This window comes from Lonchura striata, chromosome Z (genome assembly GCF_050655825.1).
Source record: "Lonchura striata isolate lonStrDom1 chromosome Z, ASM5065582v1, whole genome shotgun sequence".
Classification (NCBI taxonomy): domain Eukaryota; kingdom Metazoa; phylum Chordata; class Aves; order Passeriformes; family Estrildidae; genus Lonchura; species Lonchura striata.
This window is the reverse complement of record NC_140740.1, coordinates 46,472,441-46,486,109: the sequence shown is the minus strand read 5'-3', so window position 1 is coordinate 46,486,109 and position 13,669 is coordinate 46,472,441. Positions and strand designations below refer to the sequence as shown.

The window sequence follows — 13,669 nt, the reverse complement described above, 5'->3', positions numbered from 1 at the left end:
TCTGACGCAGGGGAAACAGGTCAATTGCAGCATTTAAGTTTCCTATAAGTCCTTCAACCATATCACATAATCTGTGGCATTTCTGTAGCACCTCCCAGCCCAATCCCCACAAGCCTTTCAAAGACCTGGGGTTACTCACTCAGGGAGAGGCAGGGACAAGGTGCACTCCGGGGTTTCACTAAAGCCTGCAGAAAGCCAAGATCACATGCTGTGAAGCCCAGGCACAAAGGCTGTACCTCTCCAGTGAACCCCTGCCAGTTACTTCAAGTCAGGTAAGAGACAGGGATAGAGAGGAGACACCAACTGGAGATATCAATTGACTTGTCTTGTTAACCCCTGCTCATCCTGCCACAACTTATTTCAGAGATAAGGAAACCGAGTACTGGAGCTCTCTCTGGCAAGTTGCGCCTCTTTCTTCCTTTGCAGGTACACAGTGGTGGTGCCCCAACTTCTTGCTGCTTTTCTAAGTCAGAACTCAGACTAACCTTGGCTTGAAATGCAGGCCTGATTGCAGAAGACTCTGCCTACCACACAGGCATCTGAAAAATCATGGCTGGCAGCACATCCCTGGCTATGAGCAGGGTAAAAGCACTCTCAAAAATAACATTTCCCCACACAGCAAAGTACAAGCAACTTGGAGTTTTCCCTATTGCTGCAGAAGGGACAAGTCTTCTGCAAGTCTTTATATCCCACAGAAAATCAGGATTTCCATCCTTGGGCTGCACTTCAGTCTCAAGCTCCCCCAGGCTCTCCTGGTTGCAGAAGCGGGACCCACATTCCTCTCTTTTGCTGGTGCTTTAGTCTGGAAAACCCCATGAGGTTGAGCTGAGAGAGACAGCACCTCCACAGCCCTGCCTTCGGCCTCATGGCAGCAGACAAGAAGAGATTCCTCAGGGTGGGCTTCCATTTCACTTGTGCTGCCTACCTTTTTCAGCCCTCCGGTTGCAAGAGTCATTTGGCTGCAGTGTTTTTACAGCATAGCTTTTCTTCTTGAGCAGGTAGTTCTAATTGATACCAAATCCACCAGCTTTTTGCTCAGCTCTCTTAAGAACTTAAACCAAGAGACAAAGCCTGGCATGCTTTTGTTGTTGTTGTTGTTATTGACAAGAAATAAACAAAATGATTAATCTTCTGCACTCCCACTGAACGTCCATCAGTTGGCCAGGCCAGATAAAATGAGAGTCTTTGAGTTCATTGCCCTGGCTTAGCATGTTGCTTCAGTGCAAATCAAATAGGAAACCTAATCCTGGAGAGGTATGAGCATCCTCCAGTCTCACAGCTGCATTTGCAAAGTTGTTTCTGGTCATTCTGGTGTCTGACTGTTTTGGCATCTTATGTCTTACGTCTGACAGCAAGTCTATATAATCATCAAAAAGTCAGATGAGGCAAAAAAATAAGAAAGCAGTAACTGAGCAGTGCTGATATTCACACACCCTCCTGTGCTTCTGGGAAGGATCCTTTCTCCTCTCCTCAGGATACAAGAGCCAACACCAGGAACCACGTGGGGAGATTTCTGGTCTAGGTGAGCAGGGTTAGTGTGTACCAAGACAGCACAGGCTTGCAGGGAAAGGCAATGACTTTTATTAACTCAAATAATACATATCTGGAGAATAAGTGCTTTAGGGCAAAACCACTTCTCTTTTCTTCCCAGGAATACTTATTTGTGTAATAGAAGGTGCTATCTCTACCCACATACTTTGATTTGATTACTGTGTTTGAAACCATTCTGACCACAACAGCCCCAGTCTCCTGGGAAGGGAAGAAGTTACCTGATCAACTTAACAGCCTTAATCTGATGTATTTCCTGGGAGAATTTTAGGAGATGATAGGAATCAGGAAGCTGAAAAAGGTAAATGCAGCAACTATCCATAAAATAAAATTATTCCGTTTAATCTCCCTTTTCAGAAGATTAATGGAACAAGTCAACAACCTGTAAATGCCTAAAATGCATCACTTCTAACATGAATTTGCTCCAAAGAAGTCATGCTGCATCAATCTGATTTCTTTTTGCAACAGTACAATACACCTTGTGGACAGGAAGAACATGCACGGAAGTCATTAACCATGACCTCGGGAAGACTTTGCCATTGTCTCCCTTGATATTCTGATCCTAAAGTGAGACAATAGATCTACATGAAGTGAGTAGAAGCTAGTAAGACCCAGCTGAATATTTGTACCCAGAGCTGTCAACACTGAGATGTGTGTGACTCTCAAAACTCTGAGGTCTACTGGGGATCTGGTCAGAGTTTCTGTTAGTGCTTGGATAGTGGGACAGACGGGAAGGCTGCAGGTGTCCAGGAAGGCATGACTGGAATTTGAAATTACTTTGCTGGACCAGAGATATGATATGGAAAACCTGCACGTGAATTAGCAAGGACAAATGCAAGATACTGCAAGTGATCTGGGACAATCCCCAGCACAAATACAGGATTGTGGGGAGGGAGTGTTCTGCCATTAGGGTTGGAATTAGAGGGATAATCACCTGGATGGAACCTGGCACTCCTGTGAAACAGTAACACAGCCAGCTCTGCTACTGCAAAGGAATGGGAGCATCATGGGCAGGCATGTGACGGGATCTCTTTGTGCTGGTGAGGGCAGCACCCACAGGACATGGTGCAGCAAGGGCACAGTTCATGGAAGGTCATCTGGGGGATAACAACATCTGGGATGAACATCCTCCAGTCTCATAGCTGCATTTGCAAAGTTGTTAAAGATTTTAGCCCAACAGGTGGGAGGCTGGAAAACAACACTGTCCTGGCAAAACAGGTCTCTGCACTGACCAGGCCCCATGGGGAGTGAGGAGCTCAGGCACACCTTAGACTGAGAGCAGTGGGATTACTAGCAGCTCCCTGGTGAGATATGGGAGTAGAGGAGATCAGGGGATGTTTGCCCTAAGATGGCCTCACACAGTTGGTGCCTGGCATCCCTTCTCACACAATCAGTCAGTGAATTGGAGCATAACAGTTTCCCTCCAGGAGAACCTCAGAGCTGCTTTGATTGTAGCCATCATTGCATCTCATACAGCCAGTGGGACTGTAAGTCAGACCCTCTTCTCCTCTGCTTCACAGGGCTCTTCCTTTTCTCCACAGGATAAAAATAATCCTCTTGCGTCAGTTCCATCTCTGTGAGCAGTGAGACATTTTATTCACTGGCAATCCCTTCCCTTCTCTCATTTAAACAATTCTGTATTGAACCCATCAGATTAATTTGTGCAAGGGACATTTATTTGCCCTGCCTGCAGGTAGGTATCTACGTTTCTTTTCTTTTGGAGGAGGCTGGGTAGTGGCACAAGCATGAGCAGGGGAGAGGCTCAGGAAGGGCCAGAAACAGCATAATGGTTTCAATCAGGGCATGCAGGGGCATGAAGGGCTTCAGATGGATGCACCCAGAGTCACTAAAGCCACAGGTGAAGTCTGCAAGCAAAGGACTTTTTACAGCAATGCATTTGGGGTGTGTTTTACAATGGCACAGACATAATCTCCCAGGCAGGGAGCTGCTCTCTGTGTCTCCACAGGCAGCCTCAGCCCCTTCCAGCCCAGCCGGCTGTTTGGGGAAGGCTGTGTCAGGCTCTGGCAGAGGCTCAGGAAGAGTTACAGGAATGTGCCAGATATCAAGCTGTTCCTTTGGCCCTCATAGCTACATTTCTTCCTATTTCATGTCATGCCAAATTTCCTGCATCTGTCACTGTAGCAAACACCACCATGTTCTGCAATAAGGAACACTGTCCCAGAGCTCCCAGTAAATGCCCAGGGACAAAGTATCACAGAATCATAAAGCCTTAAGGGGTTGTAAAGGACCTGAAAGACCATCCAGTCCCAACCCACACCCTACCATGGGCAAGCACACATCCCACTAGACCAGGCTGCTCAAGGCATTATCCAATCTGGCTTTGAACACTGCCCAGGGTTGCGCTATCCACAGCCTCCCTGGGCAACCTGTTCTGTGGCCTATCTGATCTTACAGGAAAAGAATTCTTCCTAGTATCTAACCTAAACTTCCCCTTTCAATTTGTATCCATGTGCCTTGTAGAGCTCCAAGAAGAGTAAAAGCCCAGCTTCTCAAAGTTTTGGGGCATGACCATTTTGTGAGGCAAGGCAAAAACATGATGGGAAAGGGTCTTGCAAATGAAAACCAGTGTCCTGCTCTCCATCTCTGCTGAGTGAGTTCTCAGGTGTTCAAAACACTACACAACCATGAGCTGGGGGAGAATCACTTACATTTCTTCACCTTAACTGCATGACCAGGGGACACCATGACAAACAGAGGCCAAACCTATACCATGGAGGTAAAGAGCCAACAAGGAGCTGCTGACCTACATTCCAGGATTTTGTGTGCTTTTCTGACCAGGTCCCATATGGGGTGCCTCCTCCTTCCTACTTGTACTATGAGCAAGCTTCTCATCCCTTTACTCATACCACTGCCATCTCATCCCTCTGCCCCTGGCTCCACTTATTAATTTTCTTCAATTTTTCAGTGATCTGCCTGGCTCGGCTTGAAAGCTTGGGCTCAATAGTCTGTGACATCCAAGTGCAGGAAGGAGGCAGCAGAGCCTTCCAGGATCAGGCCCTGGTGGGACAGGGCTGTCTACCACTGCACCCCAACTGCAGCTCCACTCCTACGGTATGACCATATTGGATGTGTCCCAAAAGCACTTAGCAGGAGGGAAGAGGCTATACAAGAGTAGATCCGTGGTGCCTATGGACAAACATCACTTGGCTACTGTGGCTCCAAGGGAGATGAGTTTTCTCATTCTACTCAACATGGAGAGGAGATGCATCTCATCCAAAGACATACAGAAGCCAGGACCATGGCAAGGTCTCTGAGGCCCCAGGCACTGCTTTGCATCTTGTCCTCATGACAAGCCATCACCTTGTCCTTCAAAGATGCCCTGTGGCTCAGGGGCTGAGTTAACAAGCTTTCCTCCTCCATTCCCCTGTGCAAAGCCAGTGCTCAGGAATAGCTGCTGAGAGCTGCTTGGGGCTCTCTGGCATAAAATCAGCTCACCCTCAGATGACCTGGAGGATAAGCACACACGTCACCTCCTTCATCAGGCCACTCTAATCAGTTCTGGCAGAGGGGCTGAACATTGAATTGTCTCTGCAGAGCAGGTTGATGGCTGGCAGTCCTGCACTCGCATCCATTGCTGGAAGAATGAGAGCCTCCCCAAAAGCCTCCACTGCTGGCTTTGCCAAAGCCATGCTTTGAAAACAGCTTGTTCCCCTAGGGGTCCCTCTGCCCTTGTACTGGGGCTGTTCTTCAGGGTAAAGAACTGGTGATTTCTCAGGATCTCCCAATTTCCAGGATGGGATTTAAGTCATCTGCAGAGAAACAAATGCACCAAGGACAAATAAAGAAACAGGAAGAACAGGTGAGCCAAACAGATCCTGTGAGGCTGAGCAATGCCTCACTTGCCATAATATTGCCCTGTGCTTTCTGCCAAGGCACTGAAAAAAGCTGAGGCTCCAGCTCAAAGAGCCTGTGAAAGTTGAACAGGCATATTCAGGCAATTGCAGATCTAATAAAAATTAAAGTCCTTTGAAAACATAAGGTAAGGCTTCTTCTCATGCATTAGGCATTTCCCAGGACAGGCAGCAATGGGCTCTTCAGGCTGCAAAGGAGCAAAGTCCAGACTGCTGGGATTTGGAGAGCTCTAGGATGGCAGACACCAAAGAACAGGCACAATCTGTGCACAGAGGAAGAGAATGCAAAGCCTGAAGATAAAGCAATACTTGTAGCAACACAACAGCACCAATGTGGAGAAATAAAAGGGAAGGTATAAACAAGACACAACTGGAAACCAATTTTGCTCGGTCAGATTGAGATCTCAGTTATTAGGGACAGCAAATCCAAGGACACATACCAGATTTACGCCTAGGAACCCTTGACTATTACTGACCACAAACCCAAATCACTAATATTGCAAAATGGAGCAGACTCACATCACTTTCAAACATAGGCAACTCTTTTTATTATACAGACCTTCAAAGACAAACCTTTAACATCAAAGCCAGTGTTCTTGGCTTTGTCAGTATCCCCTTGACAGCACACAGCACCTCACAGAATAAGACTTGCACTTTAGAAATTATTCATAAGTACTATGGATTTTTTGTAAAATAGGACCTTTTCTTGCTTCAGTTGCCAGTGTTTCCATTTAACGTACTAAATACATTTCACCCTGACCACTGGGAATTGACTCCAGCTTAAAATAACTTGTAAATACGCTGATGTTCTCCCTCCAACAACTGCCAAACACAGCAGCCACAGAAAGTGACATTACATAACAAAAAAAGGTTGAAGATGTGGCCAGGAACAGAAAAAGGAAGAAAAATTTCAGCTCTTGACCTTGGGGTTCAACAATGTTTCTGCTACATGGAGCTGTCTTCTTCCTTCACATACATTGATGCAACCCAAAAGTTACTTTACCAAAAGCAAAGAAAATACATTTAATGAGAGTATTCAAGTCCTGTCAATCTACCCCTGGCTAGTTTGGGTTAGCTCTCCAAACATGCTGAGTGTCTAAGGTTGCCAGACCTCTATTCAGGATGCAGAACCCTTTGTAATTGTGGGGCAACACTCTTGGACGCGGCTGTGCCCAGGGTGTCCAGGTAAATATCCAGAGGCTTCCTTTTTGCCCAGGAACTGTAGTCTGCCGGCACATGGACCATCTCATTTCCCAAGTACAGCTTTCAAGGTTTAGACAGTCCCTTCATTTTATCTCAGGCTATGCTAGACTAGGAGGAACCTGATGTGGGACAGTGGAGAGAGAAGAGATCCCATGGGGATGCAAAAGTCTTCCTGCTAATGGCTTTCCTAGCACAGTGTCAGGGAAGGAAATCATGGAGGGCAAGGAGAAGGCAGAAGGGGCACAGAAGCCTGCGCTTGCCCGTGTTCCCTCTGGTGGTTGTTGATTTACAGCTGTGAGTCACAGGGCTGTGCAGCAAAACAGCTGTAGGCCATGAGCAATGCTGCTCGCACCCTGGCGAGCTCCACACCAGTGGATAGCCTCTTGCTGGGACCCGCAAGCCCTGAACCCAGAGACTGTTGCAGCAATCACCTCCAGACCTTCCTGCTCCAAGGCAGGCTCAGAGACACCTATCTGTACATGTCTCCAACCTGCTCTTCTTGAAGGCCTCCAGCACTGGGTTTCCTTCCCATACCAAAGAATAAACACCAGTGCATATATCCCTACATGGCCTACAAAAGTGGCACAGAAATCTGTGAACAGTCAGACATAGGGTTTCACAAGTCCCTGGATGCACCTCATGTTCCTCAGCTCTCCCCCTAACAGAGAGCAGCTACTTGCAACTAGACTAAATAACAGGGGAGGTTCTGAAAAGAAAGCAAAAAGCATTTTCAAAGTTCAGAGTAAGCCATCAAGCTGCAGGTCAGTTTTTATGAGACCCAAACTCATTTGTAATGTGCTGCCTTATCCAGAGGCCAAACTGGCTCTGGAGGAGGCAATCCTCATGAAGGCAAGGCACAGCAGCACACCAAATTCCTCCAGCACTGCTTGTGCTTTGTGCTTCTGGGTCACTGAGCAATTAGCCAGTTCTGAAGAGACACTGAGAAAATTTGCCATGGCTGAGCTGCACAGAAGACACTGAGAGAGAAGCATTTGCATGAAAATGGAGGGACTAAGAATTACGCTACTAGAAGAGCAAAACTTGACCTGTTTGGAGAGGGAGACAAGTGCTTTTCTCTCAGACAGAATGAGAACTGTTGGGAGAGGAAATTTAGGGACAAAATATACTTCCCTCAGTACTAAACAGCTCACCAATCCAGGACTGACGTGACCTTGGATAATGGATCTAATCTGTAGCTTCCTTCCTTAAATACAGTCAGATGTGCAGCTAGACTGTACATATTGTGACAGAAGGAGGGAGTTCAAGTTTGTATTTCTGTATGTACGTGTTGGTTGGTTGATCCCTTACACCTCCCACAGCTACAGGAAAACACTAAGGACAGAAACAAGCTCCTGATCCTTTACTCCTTCAAGTTACTCCCTGTCACCCTAGGTGATAGCAACACAAGACTACAAAGCATGATCAAGCATTATCAAGCATGACACTCTCTGTTCACAGTGTTCCAGGCTAGAACCTGCTCTGGACATCAGTGGTATCTCACTGAAACTGGAAACAGGCATGAAACCAGGGTCCCTTCCTGAGACCACCTGTGTGCAGTGGGTGATGATGGAGAGGGTGAAAGAGGAAGAAACTTCAGGTCCCAGGAGATCTCTGTGCTAGGGAGGAGGATAGGTAGAAGAGGAGATTTCAACCACTCTTCTATTGTCTCCTTTATAACTTCAGATGCTTACACCAACCTTCTCCAAATCCTCTTCCCTTTTTCATCTCCTGAAAACACCAACATCCTCCAATGGTCCATCACACTTCCCAAATCCCTCCCAGACTCTGCCATCAGCCATGGCCAAAAAGCCACAGTGCTTCAGGAAGAAAACTCAATGCTCCTTCCTTGGCTGAATAGCCTTGGGCTGGATCTGGCTGAGGGCAAAATTATCAGGGCTGCAAAGGTGCAACGAGTCAGAGTCCACTGGTGACACTGGCTGGTGTGAGAAGGGACAGAGAGAGCAGAGCAGCTGCCACCCAGCATGTGCACATGGATGTGAATGCTCAGTGTAAGAGCTAGCCCTTACCTCTCAGTTATCCCCACGTTATAAACTGGTCACAGACACAAAGCATCAGACCCACAGGTATGTGCCTACAGCTCCTGAACGTGCATAGTCCTGGCACTGTGTCCTGGTGTAGGCAAGCAGCTATGTTCCCCTTCCCACTCCACTCATGCCCAGCTAGACCCAGTCAATTAGGATTTACTGCCTGGGAAGTCATTCAGTTGTTATCAAGAAACACAAAAAAAGAGATGTTTTGCATGTGAGGAAACCAGTAGCAGGAACATAGATTATCATCCTAAATAATCCAAGATAAATATTCAAGACAAGCATCAGGCAAAGAAGTTGTCTGCCTCCCTGGCATTCATCCTGGGTACTGGCCGAGAAATTTGCCTCAGCCTCAGCAAATTCTGTATTGCAACTTTTCTCTGATCCCCTTTCTCTTCTATTCTTACCCTGCTGTGCTCTCCTAAAATTTGTAAAAAATATTGCACAGTGCCTTTTTACTATCTTCTGTTTACTTTTGGCAGTGGCAGAGGTTAAGCCAGGCTACTTTAGCAGTTTTTAAAAAATAAACCAAAGTCTATGAGCATGCATTCTTCTGACTGTGATGACAAAATGCTTTAATTTCTTCCAACCCTCGAACAAAACCCGGAAGGCTCACTAATTAAACAGCTCTGCCCCAAACTGATTCTTCTTACAGCAATGCTTCCCTCGGGTGAACTCCACCACCAAGGTCGTTACAAATTAGAAATGATACTTTATTAGTTAAACAATTCATGCCTGACATCCACTGCAATATTTAAAGAGTGCTTGGAGCCTAAAAGTGGCTTGGATGATAGCAGAGAGTCACTTGTTCCTACTGTTGCATCCTAAAATACTGCAGGCATTTCTGTCCCCCCACTTCTGAGCAGAAGGACCCAAACTTTTTTCACTTCATGGAAATAAATACAGCTTGGGGCAAGGGGGGGTCTCTCTGTCCTGCCCCAGAGACTTCAGTGTGTGGGGGTAGGGGGATATCCAGGACTCAAATCCCCATGGCACAGATACATGGACACCCACTGTGTTTGACATCTCTTGTACACAGGACCCTGTGCCCTCTGCGTGCCCTTGACACAGTGCCTGATGGGTGGCAGAGACCCTCTCTCCAGCTTCTTTTCAAAAAGAAATGCACCTTTTCCCATGAGCCACTATGAGTTTAGGATGTCAAAACTCACGAGAAATTTTAGACCTTTTTTTAAGATTTTACTATGTCTCTTGGTGAAAGTCAGTTCTGTAAACACCACCTGAGTGCTTTTGAGAAGTTCCCCCCTTGGTATATTTGTTCTGCCAAGTGTTCATAAATGAGACTGTGCTAATGTAGCTGACAGCAAAACTCAGACTATTAAATAACACTTCTCAAAGATCCTCAAGTGTTTTACGAACATGAATTAATTGAGCTGCAGGCCAACCCCGCAAATTATTTAAAGAGATCTTGAAACTTCCTTCCTTGCTCAAGGACGTGAAGAGAGGAAGGGAGGACCAAGGTCTGATGAGAACCAAAGCATCCTTATTATCCCCATTTACACTTATCCACCACACCAGCTCAAACTGACAGACAAAACCCAATAAACTCAGAATGGCTGGAATTTTACCAGGATGACATTTTTGTAAGCTCTGTCCTGCAAGCCCAGCAATAGCTAAGGAATCTGCAGAACATGGAGGAGACAGAACTGTGTCTATTTTCAGGGGAAGTTTGGGGTTTGGAATGATGTGACTATTAAGACTTCTCCCAAAACAGTTTGATTTGTCTGCAAGTTTTACTTGTCAAAAGCAATTGTCCCAGCTGTTTGAGAAGGCAACCCCCATGGCATCAGTGTGAAACAGAGGGGTAGTGGGACCTGGATGAATCTCTGACTACCCTGTCCCTTTGGCATCCTGGGTTCTGCCAGAACTCAGCAAAAGGCACCTTTCTATTGCCAAAGGAGCTGACAGAGCAAGACCAGGCAGCTGAACTCACAGATGGCCCCAGCCTTCAGAAGCACTTGCTGTGGCTAGTCCTTTTTGTTGTCAGGCAGTTTTTCCCACTGGGCTCTGTGGGGACCAAGTGGCAAAGAGAACAGCCTGGGATACCCAGGTACTGAGCCAGCCATGGACAGGCTTTTCTATATGCAAGGAGGCAGCTGGGATGTCAGGACTCCTCTGCACAATTTTGGACCCTCTTAACTTACAAAAAGCCCTGGAAATTCTGTGACTGTCAACTCCAGCCTGGGGAATCCCAGAAAAGAGGGAAAAGTTGAGTCATTTTACAAAGGAAAGATGGTTGCACAGGGTAAGGGTGTAAAGAGTACACTGAGTTAATCTTTGGAAGAACCTGGATCAATACTCTGGAAATACATCTGACTTTCTACCGTGAGATGATACTCTTTCAAACACAGCTGGAGGCTTGCTGCTAAGGACACAAAGGCTGGCGTTGGCAAAGGAAGGAGATAGACAGGAGTGCACATTGGATGGCACAGCCTGTTCTGACAGAGCTTGACGTCCCTATGCTAAAACATTTTCTTCCATCAGCTAAGTCTCCTCACCACTTGCTCATTTATGGCACTCAGCAGGCTAGGCTAGATCCATCACTTTGCCACCACACTGCATGTCATCTGATTTAAATCCTTGTATCTGTCAGGCTGGCTGCAGTCAAAAACCCCCATACATATCCAGTTGTGCCTGAACAACCCCTCTTTCCTCTCCACATGTGTGGGAAAGTTTTAGCTCAGTGTTCAGTGTCCCTTCAAACCTAACCAGGCTAGCAGAAGACAGTTTAATAACATCAGAGCAACAGAGTCCATTTCCATCCCATTTATAAGTTGCATGGGATGTAGTTACATGTTGGTTAGCGGTCAGCAGTAAGCATCGGAGTTACTCCTAAACTCACAGTTTAGATTGCTTTGTCAACAACATGCAATTTGCCTATAAAGAAGGTCAGCAAAGAAAAATTACAACATCCATAACTGCATGGAGGGCTGTTTCTGGTCACCAGAAGCAGAGGGAGACATTTGAATTCACACCTGAAAGATGGGATGCCATCCAGAGGGACACAGTCAAGCTTGAGGAGTGGGTCCATGCAAGCATCATAAAACTCAAGGCCAAGTGCTGGTGCTGTACCTGGGCTGGAACAACCCCAACAGGCTGGGCATGAACAGACCCAGAGCAGCCCTGCCCAGAAGGACTTGGGGGTGCTGTGGGTGAGAGGCTGCACATGGCCCGGCCATGGCACTCACAGCCCAGAGAGCCAAACGTGTCCTGGGCTGCATCCAGAGCCCCGTGGGCAGCAGGGGAGGGAGGGGATTCTGCCCCTCTGCTCTGTTCTGCTGAGAGTTCTCAGGAGTTCTGAGCAACCTGATCTAGTGGAAGGTGACTCTGCCCAGGGCAGGGGTTTGGAACTAGATGGTCTTCTAGTCTCTCCCAGCCCAAACTATTCTATGACTCTGGCCCACAGTGTAGTATTGCTGGGTGCTGATCAGTCCGCAGCTGCAATGCAGAGGAGAACAGCCACATTTATGTGTACGTGACTCTCCACTGCTTAAGTCCATGTGCAGGCAGGGTCCATGGCAGACACTGTGCTCACCCATGCCGAGGAAGGACTCATAAATTACCAAGGAAACTTATCTTGAGCCAACTTAATGACAACCCAGAAAACTTTGACAGTCTCAGTGTGAAGTATTGCAGGACATAGAAAAGTGTGAAGCGTATGAGAGACACTTCTCCACAGCTTCCACAACTCAGACCCAAACAAAATGCCACATTACTGTTTTCTATGCCCTCTCTGCACAGGGAAGATTCACATTTCCAATGGCAGACAGCTACAGGACCTTTTAAAAATCATTCAGAGGACTCTGAAGTGACACTAGTGTGATTAGTTCCTGGCTAAAGACCCCGCCTAATACAGCAGATTAGTAGAGTATATAAAACATTTGGAGTACATAAATAAAAGATGATCATCTTGAGAGATTGCTTTCTTGGATCAGTTCTAAAAAGCCTGAAACTGAAAGACACCACTTAACACAAGACAACTGGATATGTGAACTACAAGGGCATAAAAGGCCATTGCATTTACAGTCATTCAACTCATAGCTGGATGAAAACCAGAGAGCATATCCAGTAATAGATCCACATAAGAGATGTTATCATCCTTCACAATTGGCCCTCATGAATGGGTGAAAAAAAAATTCACCAACCCACAGAGGCACATGTATCTCCTTGCTGTCACTCAAGACAAGGACCCCAAGTCTCCTTACATGTGAGATACTGTTTGCTCATTTACAGGAAAGTTGACATGGTGGTCAAGGGACAGGCTCTGATGCAGGAGCAAAAGAAAACAGGTAGCATGGTTTGTGTGGGAGGACTTGGGCAAGAGCTGGGTTCTCCTTTACTTGATTTCAAGGAGTTTTGCAAATAAAACCCAAAACTCAGCAAATACATGAACTTTGGGAAACAACATCTGCAGAGCTTGTCTGAACCATGGGAATATTGGGGACAGCAAACCCCCTTCCCACCACTCCCCACTCCTTACCAGAAGCAAACTCAGTCCTCTTGCTCAAACAGGAACAGACAGAAGGATTTAACATCTCAGACATCCTACCCAAAAGGCTTCAGGTAATTGTAAGTACCTTGCTAGAGAGAGGAGCTTTGCCAACACCATTGCATGGAAGGAGATGGGACAGTGACAAGGTCTGAAGAGATCTTCTGTGGCTGGGAGAATGCAGCTTATCCTTACCTTGGGCATCTTGCGCAGATTGGGAGAGAGCTTCAAGCAGGTGATGAGGCCTCGTTCATCTCCAACAATGATAATAGGATCGACAGGATTAAATTGGACGTGTGTTGTTTTAGTTTTCTTCCTGGACACCACTAGCTGGCTGCAGAGAGGTTCAAGCTTATTAATGTTCAGATCAAACACATGGGCCTGGGAAAAAAAAAGAAAAAACAAAGAACGCAAAAGGGATTAATTAGGCAAGAAGATTTCTCACTGACAGAACGATGGCTGGAGAAATCAGAACGAAAAAAATCATTCCA

The 13,669-nt window shown here is 46.5% G+C and overlaps 1 protein-coding gene across 2 annotated transcripts in view; it reads right to left on the bottom strand.

Moving 5' to 3' along the window:
• DNAI1 (dynein axonemal intermediate chain 1) overlaps positions 1-13,669 on the bottom strand; it is a 144,411-nt gene that overhangs the window by 15,079 nt on the left and 115,663 nt on the right. For both annotated transcript variants that reach the window (XM_077790243.2, XM_085567019.1), the window contains exon 19: positions 13,374-13,559. In XM_077790243.2, coding sequence (XP_077646369.1) covers positions 13,374-13,559 — 186 coding nt within the window. The remainder of the gene's footprint in view (positions 1-13,373; positions 13,560-13,669) is intronic.